Here is a 23,801-nt window from a genome sequence, read left to right as displayed (position 1 = left end):
GGCTGGGGATGGCCATCCTCCGAGGGGCTGCCTTCTCCACGCCTGGGAGCGAGAGCTGGCGTGCCGGGTACACCTGCCGGCCCTGCCTGCTGTGCTCTCACAGATGGAGAAGCGGCAGCTTCGTCAGGTGAGCACGTGGGAACCGGGGCCCAGGCGGACGAGGTACCGTCATTCACGTGAATCCCAAGGAGGAATCATTTCAGCCCTACCTCCCTCGCTCCTTACCTCTGGGGAACTCTCTCTCTAGCTGAACACCAGTTTCTCCCTGCGTGGAAGTGCATAAATCTTGTAAGGGGCAGAGAAACCCAGGTAAAAGGATGCTGGGTTTCCGGAAGCGTCGCTGTCGAGACTCGGCAAGCTCAGAAAGGTCGCTAGACTGACAGCGGCTGCGTGCAGAGCTGTGCCCATCGGGAAGAAAATCTCTAACCGGCTTCTGTTCCACTGCGGGGGCAGACCGAGTGCCAGGTGCCTCCTGGTGCTTCTCGCTGCTTCCAGAAAGTACTTTTGTTTCTACTAAAAATAAAACAAGAGTTGAGCTCAACACATCTGATGTGGGCACAGCCAAGGCCCCGGCTTCTGCACGCTGCACTCGCCCAGAGCTGGGCAGATGGGCTGCAGCACTTCCCGGGGGTGGTAGGTGGTGGGGGGCGGATCGGAGCCATCCCAGCTCCCAGCACAGGGTACCCCTCTCGCCAGGACTGCCCCCTGGAGCTGAGTGTGGAGCTCGCTTGTGCATGCCGGGCCCGTGCGCTTGGCTCCAAAGAAACTGCACCTGCTGGTACCCTTGGGAATGCCAACGACCTTCCCGATGACAGGCAGTAGAACCAGGCACGTTGGCTCTGGGTCCAGACACCTGGGTTCAAATCCCTCCTCATCTACTCCACCTCATCTATAAACCCAAGTTACATCTATGATAAGGTAATGCTCCATACTATTTATTTTTACTCTGAGTACGTCATCTGTTTGTAGAAATGTACCTATGTATCTGATAAACAAGCTGTTTATGTACTTTATGCAATTATATTATTTTACAGAAGAACATGTTTATATTATTAAGATGAATATAAAAATCAAGGTGTTTTATATATATATATATAAAATAATGACTGGCATTGTCGCCATTCTTGCTCGGACCGCTGTTTCCTGGCAATAATTTGCATATAGAGCCTGCATTCCCCTTTCTCCACAAAAATGAGTAGGGGACGGGCCTGTGACCCCACTTGGGACTTGCCAAACAGCACTAAGGTGAAGATGGAAATCACAGGTGCTGGAAGAAGCAAGCCTTTAACCTGGACTTCAGCCAGAAACAGGTCGATTTCCTGCTGAGCTGGGAAGGAAATGAACAAAATTAAGGAGCCAATTTGAAGTGCTTAATAAATAGGATCAGAGATTGGGCCTTGGGTGTGAGACACGGAATTAGGGACTTTGCAGGACCGTGGAGGGCACTGACCGCAGACTCCCCCCTTTCCCAATGTGCTTTCAGAACACCGGCAGCGAGGAGCCCCCGACGTCGGGCTCTGGGGGGCGGCCGGGGGCCAGGAGGCAGACAGGCTGGCCTGACACACGATACCCCCACTTCCTGCCTCTCCAGTCAGACCCTCCTCTCCAGATCAAGATCTGGAAACCCCATCTTGGGAGGATATAAATGCCTCCTGGGGTCCCGCATCAGAAAAGGAAGTGAGCTCTGGGGCTGGAGGATTCCCACGGAAATGGCTGGCTCCGGGCTCAGCCCCTCAGCCCTGCGGGGGCTGCTGCAGGCACTTCCTTGCCTGGCTGGTGTGGCTTCTCTGACCTTCTCAGAGCCTCTTACCAACTTCAGTCCCCGCGGGACACACATGGCCCAGTGTGCATCTCCAGCTAAGGACACGGCTCCCTTTGAAGAGCTATTCTGGACAATCAGAATGGGAGAGGCAGCCCAGGGGCCCCTGAAGAGAAGCACATGCTACATGAAAACAATAACAATAGATAAATCCAGCAGCCGAATGAGCCTGCATGCCGGCCGGCTGGCCAGACCACAGGCAACATGGGGACAAGAAGACCAGGGGCCGGCTGGTTTTCTCTGCCCTCACCTCCAAGGACTACGAGGCTGAGACATCTCACATCCTGTCCTTCCCTGTCACCTCCCCCAGTGACCATCATCTTCCCAACAAAATAAACAGGTGGTATCGCACCAAACACTTCCCTGGGCACTCCTGGGGCGTGCGGACCTCCTGAGTTCTTTCTTTCTGGTCTCTGGGAGTAAATCATAAGAAACAAAACCTACTGAGTTTGCCCTGAGAAATCACTTAGTACAGAAGAATGGGAATATAGTTAACTATTTTTTTTAAATGCTATTATGAGTATTTGTGTCTAGGGAAAGCCTGTCCCTATCCCCTAAGGAGACAGATTTCTCTGGGAAAATAAATTGACCAGTGTCTTATCGAAGGCCATCTTTTTGGAGCACGCAGAGAATGAAAAAAGAAAAATCACTAAAATTGACAAGCTGTTCCTGACCCAATGTCTAACCGATAAGCCCTGTGGACTTTTCTTCTTGCTAGCTGTTCGTGACGGGAGAACAGCTTCCTCCTGACGCTTAGACTGTTCAGTTAACCCCACGGAGCGGTTGCACACACACTCACACCGCTGGCCATGGGTCCTGCAGAATGCTGGCAGGGGTGCACTTTTCTTTCCCGTACCCACTCCCTCGCCCTCTTTTGGGGGGCAGACTATCCAGCTTATTCCTAATTTCAAAACAGTAGGGGGGAAAAAAGGCTGACTGGCTTTCATTCGGCTTTTTAACCTTGAAAGGCTCCAATTGTGTGACCCTAAAACCTTCTCTCAGGAAGGTAAGTCTCCAGGTTTCCTACCGTGGCCTCTCCCCAGCTCCGGCCATGCTTTGAGCCATCTTTCTTTTCTTTAGCTTGAGGCCTTTTCTTTTCTTTTTAGGTCAGAAGAGAGGAGATAGTGAGATAGACTCCTGCATGTGCCCTGACTGGGATCCACCTGGAAACACTGTCAGGGGCCAATGCTCAAATCAACTGAGCTATTTTCAGTGCCTGAGGCCAACACTCAGACCAATCGAGCTATCCTCAGCACCTCGGGCCGATGCTCAAACCCAGTGGTAGTCAACCTGGTCCCTACCGCCCACTAGTGGGTGTTCCAGCTTTCATGGTGGGTGGTAGCGGAGCAACCAAAGTATAAATAAAAAGAGAGATTTAACTATAGTAAGTTGTTTTATAAAGATTTATTCTGCCAAACAGCGAAAATCCGACATAAAATACTTGGTAAGTAATTATTATTATATGCTTTAACTTGCTGTCACTCTGCTTTATAAATTTTATAAAGTAAAGTGACTTCCCTACTTTATAAATCACCATGACTGTGGAACTGGTGGGCAGTTAGAAAATCTTACTACTAACAGAGATACAGAAGTGGGCGGTAGGTATGAAAAGGTTGACTACCCCTGCAACCATCTGAGCCACAGGCTGTAGGAGGGGAAGAGAGAAAGAAGACGGAGGGTGGGGAGGAAGAGATGGTCATTTCTCCTGTGTGCCCTGACCAGGACTCAAACCAAGTTGTCCATATGCCAGGCTGATGCTCTATCCACTGAGCCAACAGCCAGGGCCACCTTGAGGCCTTTCAAAGAGCAGCCACAGCCCTGGCCCTTCTGAACCTTTGCGCTGATCCTCCTCACCTTCTAAGATGCCCTGGCACTCCAGTCCGATTCAGGGGGCTACTAACATCTGTCCTGGGGTGGAGAAGGGGTGGGTGGGTGGGCTATGCAGTAAGATCCATACCAAACCTCCACTCGGCCCCAAACAGTCTTCCCAGGTCAACGCATGTATACAAACATTCAGAATTTCTTGGAAAAGTCCTGTCGCAGTGGGACAAGCTCTGAGGCCGCACAAGTGTGCCCCGGAACTGGGGAAGAGAAGGCAGTGAGAATCAACAAGACACCAGGTTTCCAATAAGCCTGCGGAGGCCCACCCTGCCCAGATCCGGAGGGCGTTCTGTCCCCTGCGACCCCGGGACAGAGCTAACGAGGGACCCCACCGCCCGCCTGCCCGTGGCCCTGGGTATGCTGTTATTCACACTCAGGAGGTGGGGCGCGGGGTTCATTTCCTCCAGCAAGATGCCTTTCTCCCACTAACGCTAATGAGCGTCACGTGGCTGGACGGGAGGCATCGCATTGTCCAGATTTCTCTAAAAATAAATGGTGGTGAAGGAAAACACATGTATTGTTTCCACGAGAGATTGTAAAAACACAAACAAGGAGACAGAGATCCGCTGCCCGAGCGATCTGGTTCCCTCTCAATTATCACAGCAGATCGATGACTCCTCATTAAACAGGTGCGGGTGTGGAGAAGGCAAACCCCTGCTCAACGTGGTCAGGGAGCTCAGTTTAAGTATCGCCCTAATTATCTCTTGAAAAATACATCCTCCCCCTCTCTTCTTTGAGGACCAGGATGCTGGAAGGTTCTGTTAGCTCATAGACCAAGGCAGGGTTCTGTATTAAAGGTTCAAAAATAAGAGCTATAATCCAGGAAAGTGTACCGTCAAGAAAATTACGGAGAAGGAAATTTTTTAGAAAGTCTTATGACGGTCATTATACATTTTTAATTATGTATGGCAGGGATTAAAAAAAAAAAAGATCCCTCTTGGATATATAATTCAATCACACTTGAGTACACAAACACCCTCATTAAAGTCCCACATTTAATGCAGGGCTGGTGGTAAAATGGGGAAGCTATTCAGAACCCTGACAGCACTATGGGCCCACCTCAACATGTCACAGAACGGCACCCCTGAGCGTGAACTCCCGGTCTGCCTCGTCCCACGTCCACCCTGCATTTTCTTAGGGTGGCGAAGTCTGCTAAGTCCGACTTCTACCGGCTTAACATTTCTAATTTTCTACCAGGGATCATTACGGTGTCACTTTCCCAGTTACTGGAATTTTCAGGCGTCTCTAAACATGGCCGCGCCCCCGTCCACAGTCTGGTCCAGGGCTTGGGACCCTGCAGACACGTCAGACTCTGCCCAGCAGTGCAGGCTCCCCCCCACCCAACCTGGGGACCAGTGGACAGCTGAGGGCCACTCGCTGTCTCATCCATCTAAAAATGACTCTGTGGGGCATAAGCTAACAACCGTCCCATTCTGGATCTGGGGGTATCTCGATCCCCTTCTCTGGCAGGAAGTCAGCGAACAGTCCTGTGAACGCCACTTGAAACCTGCCTGACCTCCTCACCGTGCCCCATGTCACTTCTCTGGCAGGAAGTCAGCGAACAGTCCTGTGAACTCCACTTGAAACCTGCCTGACCTCCTCACCGTGCCCCATGTCACTCACCGGCATGATTTCCCTGCTCTGTGCACTGTCTTGAGTCCACCTCAGATCTTGGTAAAATATAAGTCTGATCATGACATTTCTCTGCTTAAATCCTAATGGCTTTCCATCTCACCCCCAGGCTCTCCTGTCACGACATGGCTTTTTGTTCATGGGTCCCCTCCCCTGTTCCCTTTATTCTCCAGTTGCACCACGGGCCCTGGTCTTGACCCTGGGATGTGCCAGCTCCATTCTTTATGGCAGGAAGACCTTTGTACTGGTCCTTCCTTCTGTCCCAAACACTCGTCCCCTCCGCCTTTACTGGGTGGGCTCCTTCTTATCGTCTAGATCTGGCCTAAAATGTCATTTACTCTGAGACGTCTTTCCTGACGGCTCCATCCAAACGAGTCAACAAGGAGCCCCCTCGGTCACATCACCTGGTTTCCATGCTCTCTGCAAAGCTCTTCTCCCCTCTTCCAATGTCTCATATGCTGACGCTCCTACCTGCGGTCCACCTCGGTCTACTCAAAGGCAAGCTCCGTGAGCAGGGACCTCGCTTTGCTCACGGTCACACCTAACACCTGCATGGTGCCTGTCACTCACTCACCCTTGTCAGGCTACTCACATCATCGTGGGAGGTGGCCCCTGGCTTCAGGGACAGTGATGAGCCCATGAAGAGCCTGGTAAAATCCTGGAGATGCACTTGCCTACCAGCTAACAGATGGCGAACAGATACAGGACCAAGGCCCAAAAGTATCCTCAGGGCAATTTTGACAGTTTCTTAGAGGTAAACATGATTCAGTGATGCAGAGGTCTTCTGTCGGCACCTTCTGGGCTCCAGATTCTTGTTACGAATAGGGGCGTACACTGGCACGGAGACACAGCTACGGCCCCGCGGCGTGGGCGAGCCGCAGAGCACGGGGTGGAGGGAGAACGCCTTACCCCGGGGACAGTTCCACCCTCCCTCCTATGACAGCAGAAGCATGTTCTTCTAGGGGATCCTGGGAGCTCTCGGTTTCGGGGGCCTCAGGGAGAAACCGGTTTGAGTCTCAGCCCGGCTCCTGAGAGGCCGAGCCATTGCCGCTCTCGCCTGTGCCTTTGTCTTCCCGGCACGAAGCGCCCTGCTCAGGAGCGTGCCGGAAGCCCTCCCTGCCTCCCCTGGGCCGCCACACTGGCAGGTGCTGCACGTCCATCAGGCTGAAAGGGACCGGGGGGAGGGGAGGCCATGGGGCCCTGGGTACCCAGCTCGATGGGGAATGAACATTAGCCAAACTTCAAATGCACAGATCTCGTTAGAACCGTTCCACCGTGGACATCAGCTCTAGCCTTCTCTACTCCAAACACCTTTATAAACTAAGTGGCAAACTTGACCAATTCCGACTTCACATTCGGAGAGGGGGAGAGGGGGAGAGGGGGAGAGGGGGAGAGGGGGAGAGGGGGATAGGGGGAGAGGGGGAGAGGGGGAGAAAGAAAGAAGCCTCAACTTGCTATTTTCCTTAGTTCTTCCACTTAGTTGTGTGCTCTGATTGCTTCCCGTACGTGCCCTGACTGAAGGTCGAACCCGTGACCTCTGGCACGCGGGACAATGCTTCAGACTGAGGCACCCGGCCAGGGCCTCCGCAGACTCCCTTAACAGAAGCACAGATGGGTAGAAAACGAGACAAAAGCCAGGTGGACAGGAGAGCGGAGACAGAGCAGCAAGATCAATTACTCTCAGACCGAAACCATTTACTTCCTAAAGGACTAGTAGTCAGCACAACGGCCTTTCCATGGGTTTGAAGTTACACATTTTCCAGTCCTGACACGACCACCGGTCTCGCCGTGTGAGGGCAATTTTCAGGAAGGAAGCAGGGAACTGGCTTGACAGGCAGCACCGACTGGACAGCAGACCCTGGCGTATCACGAGGGAAAACAAGATGGCTCAGATTCCATCTGAGATTTGACGGGGTGGGGGGGGAGCGCGGGGGGGGGACCTGGGGGTGCATTTCCTTGCAGGAAAAAAAAATAATAACCCTCATTTCAAAGGGAAGTTTCTCTGCTGGAAAGGGGGTCCAGGGACAAGTTGGTTTCTGGCAACACTTCTTTCGAAGGGTTCCAGCGACCCGTGACGCAAGGGACTCTTGGCTGAAGAGCACGCAGCCCTCGCCGATTGATTCACAGCGTTTCACAATTACCGTCTGGAAGACATTGCTGGCGGGAGCGACACAGTGCGAGGCAGTTACAGCCTCTGGTCTATATCCCGTCGAGGCTGTTATTAAATAAATCTTCTAAGAAAAGCAAGGCCTTGTTCACTTAGGCCGGTAGGCATGTGGCCGGCAGGTGCCCCAGAGGCAGGGACAGCTGGGAGTCACATGGCACCCAGCTACCAGCTAGGCAGTCTCTGGGGTCGAGCAGGTGGGGGCCAGGGGCAGGACGCCGCGGTCCCCTCGGCCTTCTGGTCTCTGCTCTTCTTGCATCTTCTCCTCTAATTTCTTTTGGTGGAGGGACTAATTCAACTCAGCTGCAGAGACTGTAGCTCGTGTGTGCTTTGCTGTTGCATAATGTAATGAACGATTCACATCCAATTACATCATGGTAGAAACCCTCTTCCAGGCCTTCCTGCGCCGGCCCCAGGCTCAGGGCCCGAGGGCCTGCACCCCCAATTGGCGCTCGGGGGAGCGAAGCGGGAAGCTCATTTGCAGTCAGGGAGCTGCACCTGAAAGATCAGGGAGCGTCCGCCCATCCAGGCTGTCTGCGAACACATGCCTTTGGCCGGTGGGCTGACATCCCCGGTGTATTTTTACAAGGAAATCCTAAGGAAATAGGAGCACCTCGTCCAAATAAGATTGTGGCATTTGGTCCAGAAACACAGCTCTCGTACCAGCTGGATGCAGGCACTGCCCCTGCCCTCCTGGCAGTGCCCGAGAGCGTCACAATGGCCCAGAGTGTGACCTGAAGCCTTTGGCCCTGAACTGCTTTTCCACTGACATTTCCTGTCTGCAACTCTTCAAGCCCCCAGGGACCCAAGGACGACACGTCCCATTGGTCACTCTCTAAGACTTCCTGCACTTCTGTACCCGCTCTGTGAAGCTTCCGCTCCTGCCAGGCCCTTTGCCATCTGGCTAATGCCACTTTCTCCCTGAGATATTACCAATACCCCCCACCCCAGAAATCAACCCCCCCCTTGCTCTGTGGGCCCAGCACTGGTTCCGAGGCTCCCCCAGGACTGATGCGGACTCATGTGAGGTCCTCTCTTTCTCCCTGGCCGATGCGCATCCTGGGTCAGAGAACATCATCTTTCCCTTCACTGTCCCACCAAGAACCAGAGTGATTCCAAAAAGGAAAAAGAAAACTATAAAGAATGACCCCGAATGAAAAACATGTTCATTAAAATTGAAAACAGGTTCATTGAATGTAGCTGAAAATAGAATTAGTGAAGTAGAGAACATAAACCTAATAAAAGTTTATGGCTGCATCCCAGTCACTGGAAATACCGGGAAGGAGGATGGTATAACCAGACAGTCTAAGACGCACTGGCGGACTCAGGTCTTGAACCGCGTAGACCACGGCAGTCCTGTGAGATTTTAATGAATAATAATAGTGACATTAAAGAACAAGCCGTTACCCTTACTGCCAGGTCTGGGTGCTTTAAACAGATGAGGCTCAGCACGCCTTATACCTACTCTGTGCCCGCCGTGGCGCCTCATGGCTCGGGCCCCGAGACGGCAAGGGGGTGAGGGGAGGAGGGGGCTGGGAGCCCACTGCCTACGCACCCACACTCGCCCCTGCACACACACATGCGCCTGTGGACACACATACGCTCAAGCCTACAAACTCACTCCCCTTCTCCCCTCAGTTTCTCTTTGTCTCTCTTCCCTCCCAGTTGTTCCCCCTCCCTTCCTCTCTCCCTCCTCTGCTTCTCTCCTCATTATTTCCTGACTCACACTTGACCTCTCTGGCTCGCTTCTGATCCCTGCTCTCCCTTCCTCCTTTCCCTCAGAACCTCCCCCCACAGCCCTGCTCCTGCCTCCTCACGCACACATGCACACACACACACACACACACGCACACACGCGCACACGCGCACACACACACAGCTTTACTTTGATGCCACATTTTCACTGAACCTTTTCTACACTTAGATACACAAACACCTTGTGGTACAGTCGCCCACAGCAAGTGCCGTCCACTTGCAGCCTCGGAAGTGGCGCTATGCCACACAGCCTGGGCATGTAGAAGACTCTACCATCCACGGGTGTGCCAGTGCCTGGTAGGACATTCGCAGAACAGTCACCTAAGGATGTCGTCCCTCAGAGCACGCCCCCTGTCACCGGGCAGAACATGAACATCGTCGTCAGAACAGAAAGGAGATCACCGAGCACATGAAGGAAAAGACATAAAGAAATGGCTGCTAAATTTCCAGAACGAATGAAACAAGGGCCGTGAGATTCAGGAAGCGCAGCAGATCACGAGAATAACAAAGACAAAATTTAAATCTAGAAACGAAGGGATGAAGCGTAACCCTGGGCACAAAGAGAAGAGAAGACGGCAGCAGCCGCTCAAAGGAAAGGGACAGTGCAATGACAATCGGACTCACAGCTGCCGGCTCCGGAGCAGCGGCAGAAGCCCAAGGCGCGGGGATAATGACCTTTTCACACGGAGGAGAGGAAGTCATTCTAAATGTAGCTTCGTATACTTTGCAAAGTTTTCTTTCAAGAACATGGTGAAATAAAGATGTTTTTAGAATTCCTATCTTCTTCCATCAAAACAAACAATTCCATTAAAAAATAGGCCAAGGACCTGAATAGACCCTTCTTCAAAGAGAACATACAGATGGCCCATAGACATGGAAAAATGCTCAACATCATTGATTAGCACAGAAATGCAAATTAAAACCTCAGGTGGAAGAGCATGTTGGGGGGGGGGGGGAAGAAATGGTGATGTATGGAGACTTGACTGGGGGGGTGACCACACAATATGGTACAGAAATGTGCTGTAGAATTGGGCACCTGAAAGCTGTGTAATTATGGTAACTAGTGTCACCCCAATAAATTCAATTAAAAAAAAAGAAAATGACATACCAACATTCCTTAGTAACATCATAAAAAAAATAAATCCTCAAAATATTAGCAAATGAAATCATCATTATGTTTATTTTTATTTTTTTCATTTTTTTTTTTTTTTCTGAAGCTGGAAACAGGGAGAGACAGTCAGACAGACTCCCACATGCGCCCGACCGGGATCCACCCGGCACGCCCACCATGGGGCGACACTCTGCCCACCAGGGGGCGATGCTCTGCCCATCCTGGGTGTCGCCATGTTGCGACCAGAGCCACTCTAGCGCCTGAGGCAGAGGCCACAGAGCCATCCCCAGCGCCCGGGCCATCTTTGCTCCAATGGAGCCATGGCTGCGGGAGGGGAAGAGAGAGACAGAGAGGAAAGCGCGGCGGAGGGGTGGAGAAGCAAATGGGCGCTTCTCCTGTGTGCCCTGGCCGGGAATCGAACCCGGGTCCTCTGCACGCTAGGCCGACGCTCTACCGCTGAGCCAACCGGCCAGGGCCCTATGTTTATTTTTTAAAGCATAATGCTTCATGACTAACTAAAGTTTAATCGAGAGATACATAGTTAATTTACATATGAGAAAAACCAATGTTGTTCCCTATTTACCGAATAAAGGAGAAAAATCCTATTATTATCCCATAAAACGTATGTCGGTCTTCAGCCTCCATGCATAATAAAAGCTTTCATCAAATCAGGGTTAGGAACAATGAAGTAACCAGAATAAAAATGGGCAAAGGATTTGAATAGACATTTCTCCTAAGAAGACATACAAATAACCAATAAGCACCTAAAACGATGAAGCTCATCATCATTAAGGGACTCATTAGGGACATGCACCTCAATAGCACAATGAGACACCCCTACATGCCCACTGAGATGGCTAGTATCAGAAAATCGGAAAATAACGAGTGTGAATAAGGATGTGGAGAAATTGGCAAACTTGTACATTGCCAGTGGGAATGAAAAATCGGGCAACCGCCCTGGAAAATGGGGTAGTAGGTGCTCAGAGAGTCAAGCATAGAATTGCAATGGGACCCAGCAATCCTACATCTGGGAATATGCCCAAGGAATTAACAGCAGAGACTCAGACAAGTATTTGTATACCTATGTTCATAGCAGCATAATTTACCAGCCAAGAAGCGGAAGCAACCGAAATGTCCATGGCAGAGGAACAGAGGCGGATTTAACAGCGGGTGCACCTAGCGTATGCCCTGGGCCCCGACTTCTGAAGGGCCCCGCAAAACCCCAACTTGACACATTTTTCTAGTGACACCAAGTTTGGTTTCATATGTGTAATTTTAACATGAATAGTACATAATATTTTTTATTTATTTAAAAATATGGTTAGCCCTGGCTGGTTGGCTCAGTGGTAGAGCGTCAGCCCAGCATGTGGAGGTCCTGGGTTTGATTTCCAGCCAGGAAACACAGGAAAAGCACCCATCTGCTTCTTCACCCCTCCCCCTCTCCTTCCTCTCTGTCTCTCTCTTCCTCTCCCACAGCCAAGGCTCCACTGGAGCAAAGTTGGCCCCGGCACTGAGGACGGCTCTATGGCCTCCGCCTCAGGCACTAGAATGGCTCCAATTGCAGCAGAGCAACACCCCAGAGGGGCCGAGCATCACCCCCTGGTGGGCATGCTGGGTGATCCCAGTCGGGCACAGGCGGGAGTCTGTCTGTCTGCCTTCTCCCCCCTTCACTTTAGAAAAATACAAAAAAAAAAAAAATACAAAAATACATGTATTTTTATTTTCCCTGTCTCTCTCTCTCATTTTTTTAAGGGGCCTAATACTTTCTTCTGCACCCGGGGGCCTCAACTGACCTTAATCTGCCCCTGCAGATGAATGGATACACAAGTCCAGGTATGTAGTCCAGGCACACAGTATGATAAAATTTGGACTTATCGAGGAAGGCGTTTCGGACCCAGGCTACAACACAGATGAGCCTGGAAGACATTATGTTAAGTGGAAGAAGCCAGTTGCAAAAGAAAAAGAAGATAAATATTGCATGATTGCACCTGTATGAGGTCCCTAGAGGATTCCAGTTCAGAGTGACAGAGATTAGATGGAGGAGGCTTTTTAAAAATAAAATAATCAAAATTTGAAAAGGTCTGATGGCAGCCAGTCTCTCACTGCCTGACTCCAGTACAGAGCTGCATCTAAGGCCCACAGGTGCGCTAGCCGTGCCTAGATTAGTCTCCGTCTTTCAAATCCATGGGCAGTAACAGAGTTGTTTCTGTGAGTCACTTAATATGCAAGAGGCATGAAATGTTCTAGAAAAAAAAAAACAATGGCATGCATGAGGGAAATCCTTGTAGAAACAACAACTTTGATACATGCCTGGCATTTTCAACCAGTAGAGAGATATTATCTCCTCAATCGTTGGTGGACCACCGGTAAACCATTTAGGCAAACTAGGTCTCAACTTGACATGCTCTGAGGAAATCTAGCCAGAGGGATTACCAATCAAGAGAAGGGAGGCAAAGAGGAACACGTAAGCCAGGGAGGGCCATTCTAAACCCGTCAGAAAACAAAGAGGAAAGGATGAAGAAGGTAAGAATACCACCTGGACATCAGAAATGACCATAAACTGACATGCTGACGAGAGGCCCCGGTGGGATCTTAGAACAGACAAAGAACATTAGTGGAAAAGCTGGTGAAATCTGAGTCAAGCCTGCAGTTTAGTCGTAATGGTACCAGTCACTGAGCTCTTAGTTCAGATCAGTGAATCTCCACCGTGGGTGGTCCCCCCCCCCCCCCCCAGGGAACGTGTGGCATAAGAATTGTTTGAGAAGAAAAAGATACCAGGATAACCTCTCTGCCCTCCTTCTATTTGCCCTGAAAGCAGGACTTAGCTTTACAAAGGTGTCCTCCCTCCGTCCTCTATAAGGAAGGACAGAAGCTCATCACCAGACACCACGTTAGACCCAGTCGGCCTGGGGATGGCACAATCAACATCAAGTTGACTCGTTTCTGTCTACCACCCGTCTCTTCTCATAGACTCACCTTCTCACTCTGCCCACCTCGGTGTGTGCAACCCTGCTCTCCTCTGCCCGTCTTTACTCCACAGAATCGTCCTGTGTTGAAAACGCCATAGAAGCCTCCAGTCTGAGTTACTCATATTTGTTTTTTCTCTTGTGAAATGTCCTTTGATATAGGAACCCCAGAGAGAACTGAGGTGGAAGGAACATTATTTCCTGTCCCCAATGTCCTCAGAAACGGGGCTCTTAAGCAGGGAGGCATCGACTCAGATTCCAGCAATCCCAGCACAGACGTTTAGAAAAGGCATCCCCTGCTTCGGAACACCTTTTCACACTCTCTGATAACACATAAGTTCACTAGAGTGCCTATGAGAGCTCTGGTCCTCCGCCCTCAGCAACGCCTTCATGGGGCTAAGACCCAACCCAGGAAAGGAACAACCCCAGGGCAGCAACGCGAACAAGATTTCTGCCTTTACTTGCTGCTCAACATAGTCCAAAATGAGTCTGTGGCTGGCCCTACCATCTTGACCCCCCCCCCCTTATTCTCCAATGTTAAGTCAGTAACATTGAAAATAAAATTATGAGGAGCCACTGAGCCATTTCACTCGCAGGTGTTGTAAAGTACCAAAGGCTACAGAATTAATATTAATATTTTAGGAGGCTTGGAGAACATTTTATTAATTTGGGTTAAGGTGTGCAGAGAAATTATGAGAATAGTCTCTGTACTGTGTGATTGGCATAACCAGGATGGCCCTTGGCATTGTATTGTAAATGCAAGGGGAGGAAACCATGGATTCCCAGACATTCCACCACACCTGTGGGGAAAGGGGTGAATGGCTAGCCAGGTGCAGGAAGAGAAAAGCCAAAATAAACCTATTCTTATAGCAATGAGCCATTTGCAGGCATTTGTCCCCACCGAAACTACCTCTCCTATGTAAATGCGTGTGTGACTCTGGACAGAGAGATAGCAGATAAACACTAGATAATATAGGAATGCCTTTAATATGTAAAGAGACATCTTTCTACCATTGTGTTGACTTGTAAATTTTGTTTTCTCCAAAATGATGTATGGTTTGCAAATTGAATGTGGTCCTATCATGTTAAAGGACATATGACTATAACCAATAGCGGTAAGGGGCTCCTAATTGCAATTTTTGCTTCTGTACTTCCCACTTACAAAACTATAAAAACTAAGTAGAACAAAGGGCCGGCACGCTCTCCCTCAGATTTCTGTCGGAGTTCCCGCCGCTTGGCCAAGCTAGACAATAAAGCTTTGATGTGTAACGATGGATCTTGTTCCTGTCTTCCATATTTCGGGTCCCTCCGAATTTGGATTAACAATTACACATCTTAGAAAGTGCTGAGCTTCTCTGTGCTAATTTGGAAAATAGCAAATAAATAATAAATAAAGCGAAAGGAATGAAACACGTCAGCTGTTTCTCCCATTTCTTTTCCTTCTCTCCAGGGTCAGCTATATCTGAAACACGTTTCCTTACAGAATCCACCATGTTAGGATCATTTCCGCTTTCCAAAATCATGTCTAAATTGATCACCTGCTGAGAGCGCAGGTGAAAATGAAGACAGACGGTAATTACAAGGCGCTGAGTTCCTAGGACACACCGCCAGGCTCGGAGCTCCCTGGTACATTACCCCACAGGGAACGTGGGGTCTGAGCTGAAACCACGGTGGGTCCCCTCCACAGACCCGTGGTGCCCCTGCTCGGTCACCCCGATTATCCTTGTTCTCATTCACGGGTTGCTCTGTGATCTCCACCTGACACACCCGTCCCTCTCCCATCAGCCCGTGACAGCGACTTGAGTCCATTTCCCTTACTCTACGTGGCACACCTAGGCTAGCGGCCCACTAGAACGGCTGCTTCCTAAACAATTGTGGGGGCACGTGCCACTCATGCCAGGCAGGGTGCTGCTCATTCAGAAGGAAGGACCAAAGCCTTTTTCTCCATGGAGACAGCAGGGGGCGCTGACACCAGCGACCTCCAGAGACCAGTCGGAGACTCTGGGAATCAGCTGAACATTGTGTTCAAGACTGGGGGGGGGGGGGGGGGGGGGCGCACACCCTCGTGCAGCTTTACCAAGAGCTAAACTAATAAAAATCTCCAAAATAGCTTTGTAACATTGGTCATACATTTTCTGGAGGATTTTTTTTGGGGGGGGGGAGGATTGGGGAAGGGCTGAAATTTGACCCTCTCTAAAAGACAATAGAATTCTTCCATGACAATAGTTGATTGTTCTGAGTTCTCAAAGAAAAACAACATTTTGAGAGTTTTCCTCCCTCAGATTTAACACCAAGTGGGGACACCAGGACGGTTGGCACTTTGCTGCTTTTCACAAGCCACCTCCCGACAGGGAATGTCACATAGCTCCCCACTCTCTCCTGGCCAGAGGGGTGTTGAATATGGCCACGGGAAGAGGGGGCCTGACCAAGTATAGGCAGCAAGTTTTTAAGTGACCCTGACACCAGGGAAGCTCTGTTGGGTCATCAGAATGACCTGTCCTCCACCTAGCGCCCAGGTCCTGAGCGTACGCTCTGTGGCTCACAGCTGGGCATGGAGAGGTTGACGCCAATGGATCAGACACAGATCCTGGGCTCAGCGACAGTGCTGTCTAGAAGAAGATAATGACCCCGAGGACATAGCAAACGCATCAGGTTAAAAGGCCACACAATTCCTGGAAGTCAATACTAGAGAGATGAGGCTGGGAGGGGTTGTGGGGGCTCAGTCCCAGAAGGGTGGGCAGCGGTGATTTCTGAGCAGGGTGGTCCCCATCTACAGGGGCTGCAAAGAGGTTTGGGCACAGTGCGGGCCAGCAGTTCTCAACCAAGAGTGATTCTGTCATTCTTCCCCCACCCCCGCCTCCCACCCAGATCCCTATCCCCACCCAGATGATGTCTAGAGACATCTGAGTTTCTCACCACTGGGAGGCAGGGCTATTAGCATCTAGTAGTGGGTCGGGGCTAGGGATACTGTTCAACAGCCTACAACACTCAGCACCGAATTACCTGGCCCCGAATGTTGATACTACTGAGGTCTAGAAGGAGGAAGGCAACAGCGTGGTAGGGGACCACCACTGAGTCTGCTACGGCCAAAGGTCAAGCTGAGAAACAGGAACCCTAAACCAAAGTGTCCCCCCTGTACTAGCGAGTGCAGTGATCCCAGCTCAAACACAACGACGCCATATTTTTCAGCCAGAAATTGGTAGAGATTTTCAAATTGAAACCTCACCTTGGCCAAGTGCATTTAGAAAGTTTCTTCGCCTAGGTTTCTCCTGGAGTCTAATTTGACATTGTGTGTCAAGAACCTTAGAAAAGGTGAATATGCTCTGATCTAGATATCCCATGTCAAGGATCTTTGTTATTCTCAAAAGGAAGTAACGCAGCATACAGAAAAGTCCTTTACTCCAAGTCTTCACATTACCATCATTCCAAAAAGGGCAGAATGAGTCAGGACTTTAAGGAACAATGATGAAGGGAAGTTAAACTTTGATCTACACATAAGGCACATCACCTGGTAGTCGATAAATGTCATTTTTGTAGAGTACTGTGAATCCTGGGAAATCTTTATGATACAGTGCTAAGTGGCAGAGACCTAGAGGGAAATGACATTGATGGCAGGATCTCAACTATTTAAGAGAAAGCAACCGACATGCACAGAAAGAGAATAGAAGAAAATTCACTAAGTGGTTAATAGCAGTGATTATTTCAAGGTCCTGAGGATTTTTTTTTTCTCAGTTGCCTATACTGGATTCATTTGATAGTCAAGAAGAGACACCGACTCGGGCATGGAAATGTCATGAAAATAATAAAGGCTCGAATGAGGACAACTGCTGGTGGCCCTGAAGGAAGAGAGATGGCTCTATGAGATGTTCGACCTGGCCGGTGACTTGATGTGGCCACAAGGGAGGGGGAACCAAGCATTCAGCGATGACTCCAACTTCTGAGCCTGAGGTCCTGGAGGCGAGGGGACTGTTACCAAGAGCAGGAGCAAATCGGAGCAGAGAGGTGACACCGGTGGCATCTCTGGGATGTGCCATCGGGAGGCTATGGGGACACAGCCAGACTCATGACTGTCACTGAGAAGGATGCAGCAGGAGCCAGATGCACAGGACTGTCCTCAGCTCTGGCACTGAATGGCCATGTGGACTTGGGCAAATCATTTCATCTTCAAGACTCATTTGTCTTGCCCACAAAACAGAGGCCATGCTACTCTCCTTACTGGAGGGTTTGAATGGTTCAAAGTAATGGATACAATGGATGGAGGCCAGGGTTTGGTACCTAGGATTTCCGCCATATATGTCATGGTTATTGACAGGATGACAATGATGATGACAATGACAATGGTGATAGCGATGATGTCATCCTTCCTCATGACAGGTGCAGAGGTTTGTACAATGCCCATGTAGCAGGCACTAGCAGGATGCTTACTTACTGACAGCAAAGAGGTGAAGAATAAACACACAGGGACTGAGGAAATAAGCAAAGACGGAGCCAACCCCTAAGCCGCTAAGGGAACAGGCACCCTGTGCCCGTTAGAATGCTTCATCCCGGTAGACATGGCCTCTCTATACTCCACAGAATCTTCCTAACTATCCCCTTGTCCTTCATCTTCATCATCTTTCTGGGTGCCTGTCCTATAAGTCTCATTTTGTAGGACTTTCTGTCTGATGATCTAAGGACCAGAACTATATATAATATAACCGCCTCACTTCCTGGGGAGGCGCTCACAGGCTGCCCCCACCTTGCAGCTGAATGTCAGCGCGTCGGCTAGATGGGGACCCTGCAGCGGAAGAGAATCCGGTTCGTTAAATGTGAAGCATAAAGACCACGGATGAATAGCACGTGTCATCGCCGCGGGGAGGCAGCTGTCAAGGACGTCTTGGACAAGACTCCCGTTTCCGACAGGGAGACACGAGCAGTCCCCCGGAGCTCTAACGAGCATCGCCACACTCGGAAAGCACTTGCCTTATGGCTGCAGAGTTTTGTCAGGACTGAAGGTCAGCGGGCTCAGCCTTGAAAGCTACACACCCTCTGCAGATTACGCTAGGACAGATGGCGGTGGTAAGAGTGCCTGAGTCGTGCATATGAATTTCAGGTAAGAATTTTACAGCGTGGACAAGAAGTGCTTTCTGGTCACCTGGGAAGAAATGCATCACATTGCAAATTAGTTTCTGAGGGAGAGAGCACAAAACTACAGGGATGTATCTGTATGTATGCATGCATGTGTGTGTGTGTGTGTGTGTGTGTGCGCGTGTGTGTGTGTGTGTGTATACGTATTCATCCATTTGTACACACAGGGTGGGGCCAAAGTAGGTTTACAGTTGTGAGCTCGTGAAACAGATTATTCTTGTATCATTATTTATTATTGTGTAATTTTCCAGATAAACAGCTGTAAACCTCCTTTGGCCCCACCCCGTATTTGAGGCAAGTGCCTCAAATGGTGAGCCCAAAGTTCTGCGCTTTTGAACTTCAGGACTAAGGGACCCAGAGTCGCACGGAACCTCTTCCTCTCATGAACTTCATGTCTGGCAAATAGAGCAGAAATTTCTTCAAGCTGGAGGGGACCTTCGGTCATGAGGCTTGTCCACGATCATGTGCTAGAAAATAACAGATCGACTCTAGAAAAGGTGGTCTGGCCTCCGTGAACACCTCTCCCCTCCCCCCAAATGATGAGACAAGGCCACGGGATTAGGGCCACTGAAATGCTCCAGGTGTGAGCTTTGGGATAGAGCGCTATTCTTCCAAATGCTTTGGGATAGAGTGCTATTCTGAGGAAAGCCGGCCAGAGAGAAGGAGAATGAACTCAGATTCTACCCCTTAGAAAGTCAGTGACAGGAGCCGTCTGTGCCAGGTCACAACCATACACGTTCTCTGCACCATGGCCAGAAATACGCTGGGGACTTCCTCTGCTCACCCACCTCTCCGTGGGGACAGATGTGTGAGAGCCACCTGTAGTGATTTTTAAACCTTCTTCGGTGAACCTGCCGCACGTCCGAATTACGATTTCACAGCGTGAGACATAAAGACAAAGGAGGTGCTTCAACAGGGAGCTTAGGACAACAGGAGCCATTGTACCTCTGGAACCTTCATCAGCAAGGAAGAGGCTGCAGCGGGCTCTGGCAATTTCTTAACAGACTTGCGTGAGGCCCATCCGGCAACTGTGACGGCGGCTTCTGCTCCTGTCCCTGCGCCATGTCTGCAGGACCCCAGGCGGGCCGACGGGGCTCATCTATCTGAGAGCCGTGTCCACCTGCCTTGAAAGTCTCTGAGCAGTCTGTCTCCATGTGCCTGCTAAATCAATTACACCGTCTCCTATGTCTACACGCAGTACAGCTTTAACATGGTTTACGGTCCCTTTTAGTAATTAATAAAGCTTTAATGGACGGAAATCGCACCGTAAAACTGTTATACATATGCCGCATTTTCAGTTTTATTACTATTGTCTTTAAATATTTTCCCCAAGTGGAAAGTCACTAGTTCATAAACCAGAGTCTCTCGCAGACAGTAAAACAGAAAACCGGAAGTGTGTGTGTGTGTGTGTGTGTGTGTGTGTGTGTGTGTGTGTGTGAGAGAGAGAGAGAGAGAGAGAGAGAGAGAGAGAGAGAGAGAGAGAGAGAGGAAGAGCCCCTCTGGGACCTGCTTTCCCTGCCTGAGCTCCCAGAGAGGTGCGGCCAGGTGCCCAGCCGACCTCGGAACCAGCCACAGATCCCGGCGGGCCACGCTGCCCCAGAAACACAAGCAAGGAGACAGAAAACTTCTGCTGTTTGGCATGGAGAGGCCCCAAATTTTCTTTATTTTGAAAATGTCCTATAATTACTGCACACACACACACACACACTATTATGGGGCCAACTCATAAATATCAACTATCTGATTGCACAGTAGAAAGGGCAGCAGTCTGGGCACCTCCAGATATACCAACGCCAGGACCAGGGAGACAAAACTTCTGGGCATGGACGGCACCCTGTTCTTCTTGCCCCGTTTTGGAGCGTGTACAGGTCTAAACCAACTTGATTTGGGGGCTGTAGTTTCCTGCTCAGCACAAGTGGCCGGAAGTACTGCTGGAAACAAACCTTGGGAGGGAAAGTCTGTCGGAATCCACAGAAACACCGCCTAGAAAAACGTATCCAGTGTAGACTCTACAGAGAGCCACCAAGGCCAGCTTGGGCCCAGCCAGGCAGTGGCGCAGTGGATAGAGTGTCGACCTGGGATGCGGAGGACCCAGGTTCGAAAACCCGAGGTTGCCGGCGTGAGCTTGGGCTCATCTGGCTTGAGTGTGGGGTTGCCGGCTTGAGCCCAAAGGTCGCTGGCTTGAACCCAAGGTCACTGGCTTGAGCAAGGGGTCACTTGCTCTGCTGTAGCCCCCTGGTCAAGGCATATATGAGAAAGCAATCAGTGAACAACTAAGGTGCCACAATGAAGAATTGATACTTCTCACCTCCCTCTCTTCCTGTCTGTTTGTCCCTCTTCCTCTCTCAAAATAAACAAACAAACAAACAAACAAACAACAAAAAAAACCCCACAAAGCCAACGTGGCATGAAGCCAATAAGGCAACGCTACCAAGCTGCTCCTTAGAGTGAGTTCCCGAGAAGAAACGAACTGCCCACCGTGACTGGGCATCACACCGAGCACCTGGCTGGCGGGGAGGGGTCTGTGCTGAGTGGCCCGCACCCTGGAGACGGGGTGTCACTCACCTGCCCTGTAACTCCAGCCAGGAATGTGAATGGACAGCTGGTTGGCGTGGACGCTGGCGTGACAAGGAGCCACACGATCCTCCTTCCCTTTCCTCACGGTGACCTGCTGAGCTCCCGCCTCTGTGAAATCTGTCGCTTCCAACGGAGAAGAGCCACTCCAAGGACACGCGACGGTCTCCAAGGGTACTGGCCCCAAGGATGGGTGCATGGCCGGGGTCCAGCGTGGGCCCAGGAGGCCACATCCTCCCTCGGTGAGCTGCGGCTTCAGGCCGCTGCCGATTGGCCCTCCGTTGGCTGTGCCGTCTGCCCCATCTGGTGTCAATCTGTGTGAACTGCAATTGAGGTTGAGTGACAGGACGGACCTGTGCATTTTAGGGCCGGCCAGTTGAGTCTTCTCAATGGGGACGGAGAGGGACCTGTCTAGGTAGTAGATGGTGTTTGGACACTGCTGAGACAGCCTGAGGTGGACGCAGGAGCTGAACAGCAGCGGGCTCTTTCCTGCCGGGGGGCCGGCGGGAGCGCACCTGTTCTCTCCGCGGTCCGCATTGATAAGCCAGTACCGGTGTCCGTCACAGAGCTGCGCGGGGGCCTCGGGGAACCTCAGCCTCATCTCAGAGCTGTTGCTGGAGTCTTCCGAGCAGGTGGCAGGTCCGTGGTGCTGACATGGGTTGGTACCACCGGCCAGAGCAGAGGGGTCCCCGAGCAGAGGGTCCCGGGCCCTGCACTTGGTGCACAGCGGGTCCCCCACAGCGCCCCATACCAGGGTGCTGGCCGGAGGGCCCACACGCCTGGCCGTGATGGTGATGGACGCAAACCCTTTTTGGGGGTTGCCGCATGGCTTCTCTCTGGGGGGCGGCTCAGCCCCGGAACCTCGCTCCCCGACTGGCGTCTGGACCCCTAAGTGGCCTGGAAGGAACGCAAAGGCCCTGTCAATGGTGACCCCGCTGCGCTTGGCCAGACACTGCTTCACGGGCCACGAGGGCGGCTGAGGGTCCGCGCACAGCCCAGGCGGGGCCGTCTCATTGTCTGCTGACTTCTTCTCGTTGATCAGCTTTGAAATGACCATGGAGGAAATCATTTTCGTGTTTGGTGATGCCAGCAACCCCTGCAAAAGGAAACAGATCATAATAGTTCAAGTGGCCCACAGACCTTCAATCTGCCTTTCAAGGGCCCGGTACCAAGGCTGAGTCACCTGAGGCCCTCCCCCCGCCCCACGCCCGCACCGGAGGGCGGGGAGGCCAGATCTGGGCGTGAGCTCATTATGTGTTCTGGAAACACTCCTCTGATTGGGGAGCTGCTTTTCTCTGCTGGGCATCTAGTCTTAGTTTATTTAATGGGGCTCATGGGATGGGGATTGGCAAATTTCTGTCATTGCCTCTCCCCGGCCCAGGGGCACCTAATACAACCCCACAGCCTTACAGCCTCACAGGGGAGAAAAGACACGTTTCTGGAGGAGGGCTGGGGCGTGGGGCCCAGGTTTGCACGGAGATGAGCCGGCATTCTGCCGGGAGCAGGTGAGAGTCCAGGAGCCCCTCAGTGGCCTCTGTCCCAGCTCCCTGCGCCGGTTCACCCTAGAATCCAGTCCCTCCCCATGAATGCCATCCCGGGTCACATTCAAATCCCAGAGAGCACACCAATGGTCATCGAACGCTCAAGCTTGACAACAAACGGCGCAGGCTGACGCAGCCGCCCTGACAATCCCTTTCAGAGTGGGGTGGAGAGAGGGGGCATTTCCACCAGGGTTCAGGGAGCCTGGCTGCATGTCGATGCTCAGTGGCACCAGCAGGGGTTTCTGTCTCCGCAGCGAGCATGGGGGCTCCGCTTGCTAACCAGCAGATCCTGAGAGCCCATCACCGGCCGTTCCAGGGCAGGGAGCTGTGGTTTTAATACAGCCAGCCAGGTTGAGAAAGGAGGGAGACTCTTCTGTCCTTGTCCCTGCTGTCTTCACCGTGTGCCCAGGTAAAGCGTTGCAGAAAGCGGCACGGAGAGCACTCACACGCTCACAGGGTCACGAGCACCCATTTGGATGTCCATTATGCTGGTGCTTAAAATGGGCCTTTGCAGGGACCCACTCCAGAATAACACTGGCAGCTTCGGAATCCCCACAGCCCACAGGCCTCGTTCTAGGAGGCAGAGGGTGCCCTCGGTGCCCAGCATGGAGCAGCAGTCCTCAGGTCACAGCAGCAGTCCCAGCCTCGTAGGTCTGGGGGTGAAACCAAAGCATCTGCCTTTTAACCAACATCCCTGAGCTCTTGATGTAGGTGACCCAGGGAGCTCACTTTGAGAAATGCAAATGGAGTCAGGGGACAGCTGGTGTTTTCAAGGAGGGCCAACGGCCGGCATGCAGGGACAGCAAGTTGTCCCCTTTCCCTAAGATACGACGAGAGAGCACAGGACACTTTTCTTTCCTGCAGAGCAGCATTAATAGTCGAGTCCTCACCCAAGGTAACACTGCTCCCCAGCGGGGCTCTGGACGGGGGACCCTGGGTGTGATCTTAGCACAGAGGCTCAACCGGCCCTCACTGTCAGACACGGGAAGGTGGTCAGCTTGTCCTTCTCGGTCTCTCCTTTTTCCCTTGTTTTCCATTCCCATCTCTATCACTCACACATGGTCATGTTTTAAAGATAGGTGGGAAGTTGCAAATTTGGAAAGTAATGAGAGCTTGGTGAAGAAGATAGGAGAGACATCTTATAATTTACTCTCTTTTTAAAATAATCAAGCCCTGGCTGGTTGGCTCAATGGTAGAGTGTTGGCCTGCATGTGGATGTTCCAGATTTGAT

General features: G+C 51.3%; 1 protein-coding gene across 1 annotated transcript in view; it reads right to left on the bottom strand.

Annotated features, from left to right (window-relative positions):
• C13H10orf90 (chromosome 13 C10orf90 homolog) overlaps positions 1-23,801 on the bottom strand; it is a 174,478-nt gene that overhangs the window by 24,091 nt on the left and 126,586 nt on the right. The window contains exon 4 of the mRNA XM_066354881.1: positions 21,021-22,125. Within this exon, the coding sequence (XP_066210978.1) occupies positions 21,021-22,125 (1,105 nt within the window). The remainder of the gene's footprint in view (positions 1-21,020; positions 22,126-23,801) is intronic.

Source organism: Saccopteryx leptura, chromosome 13 (assembly GCF_036850995.1).
Source record: "Saccopteryx leptura isolate mSacLep1 chromosome 13, mSacLep1_pri_phased_curated, whole genome shotgun sequence".
NCBI lineage: Eukaryota > Metazoa > Chordata > Mammalia > Chiroptera > Emballonuridae > Saccopteryx > Saccopteryx leptura.
Note: the sequence above shows the minus strand (reverse complement) of the source record. Positions and strands in the feature narration are given on the sequence as shown.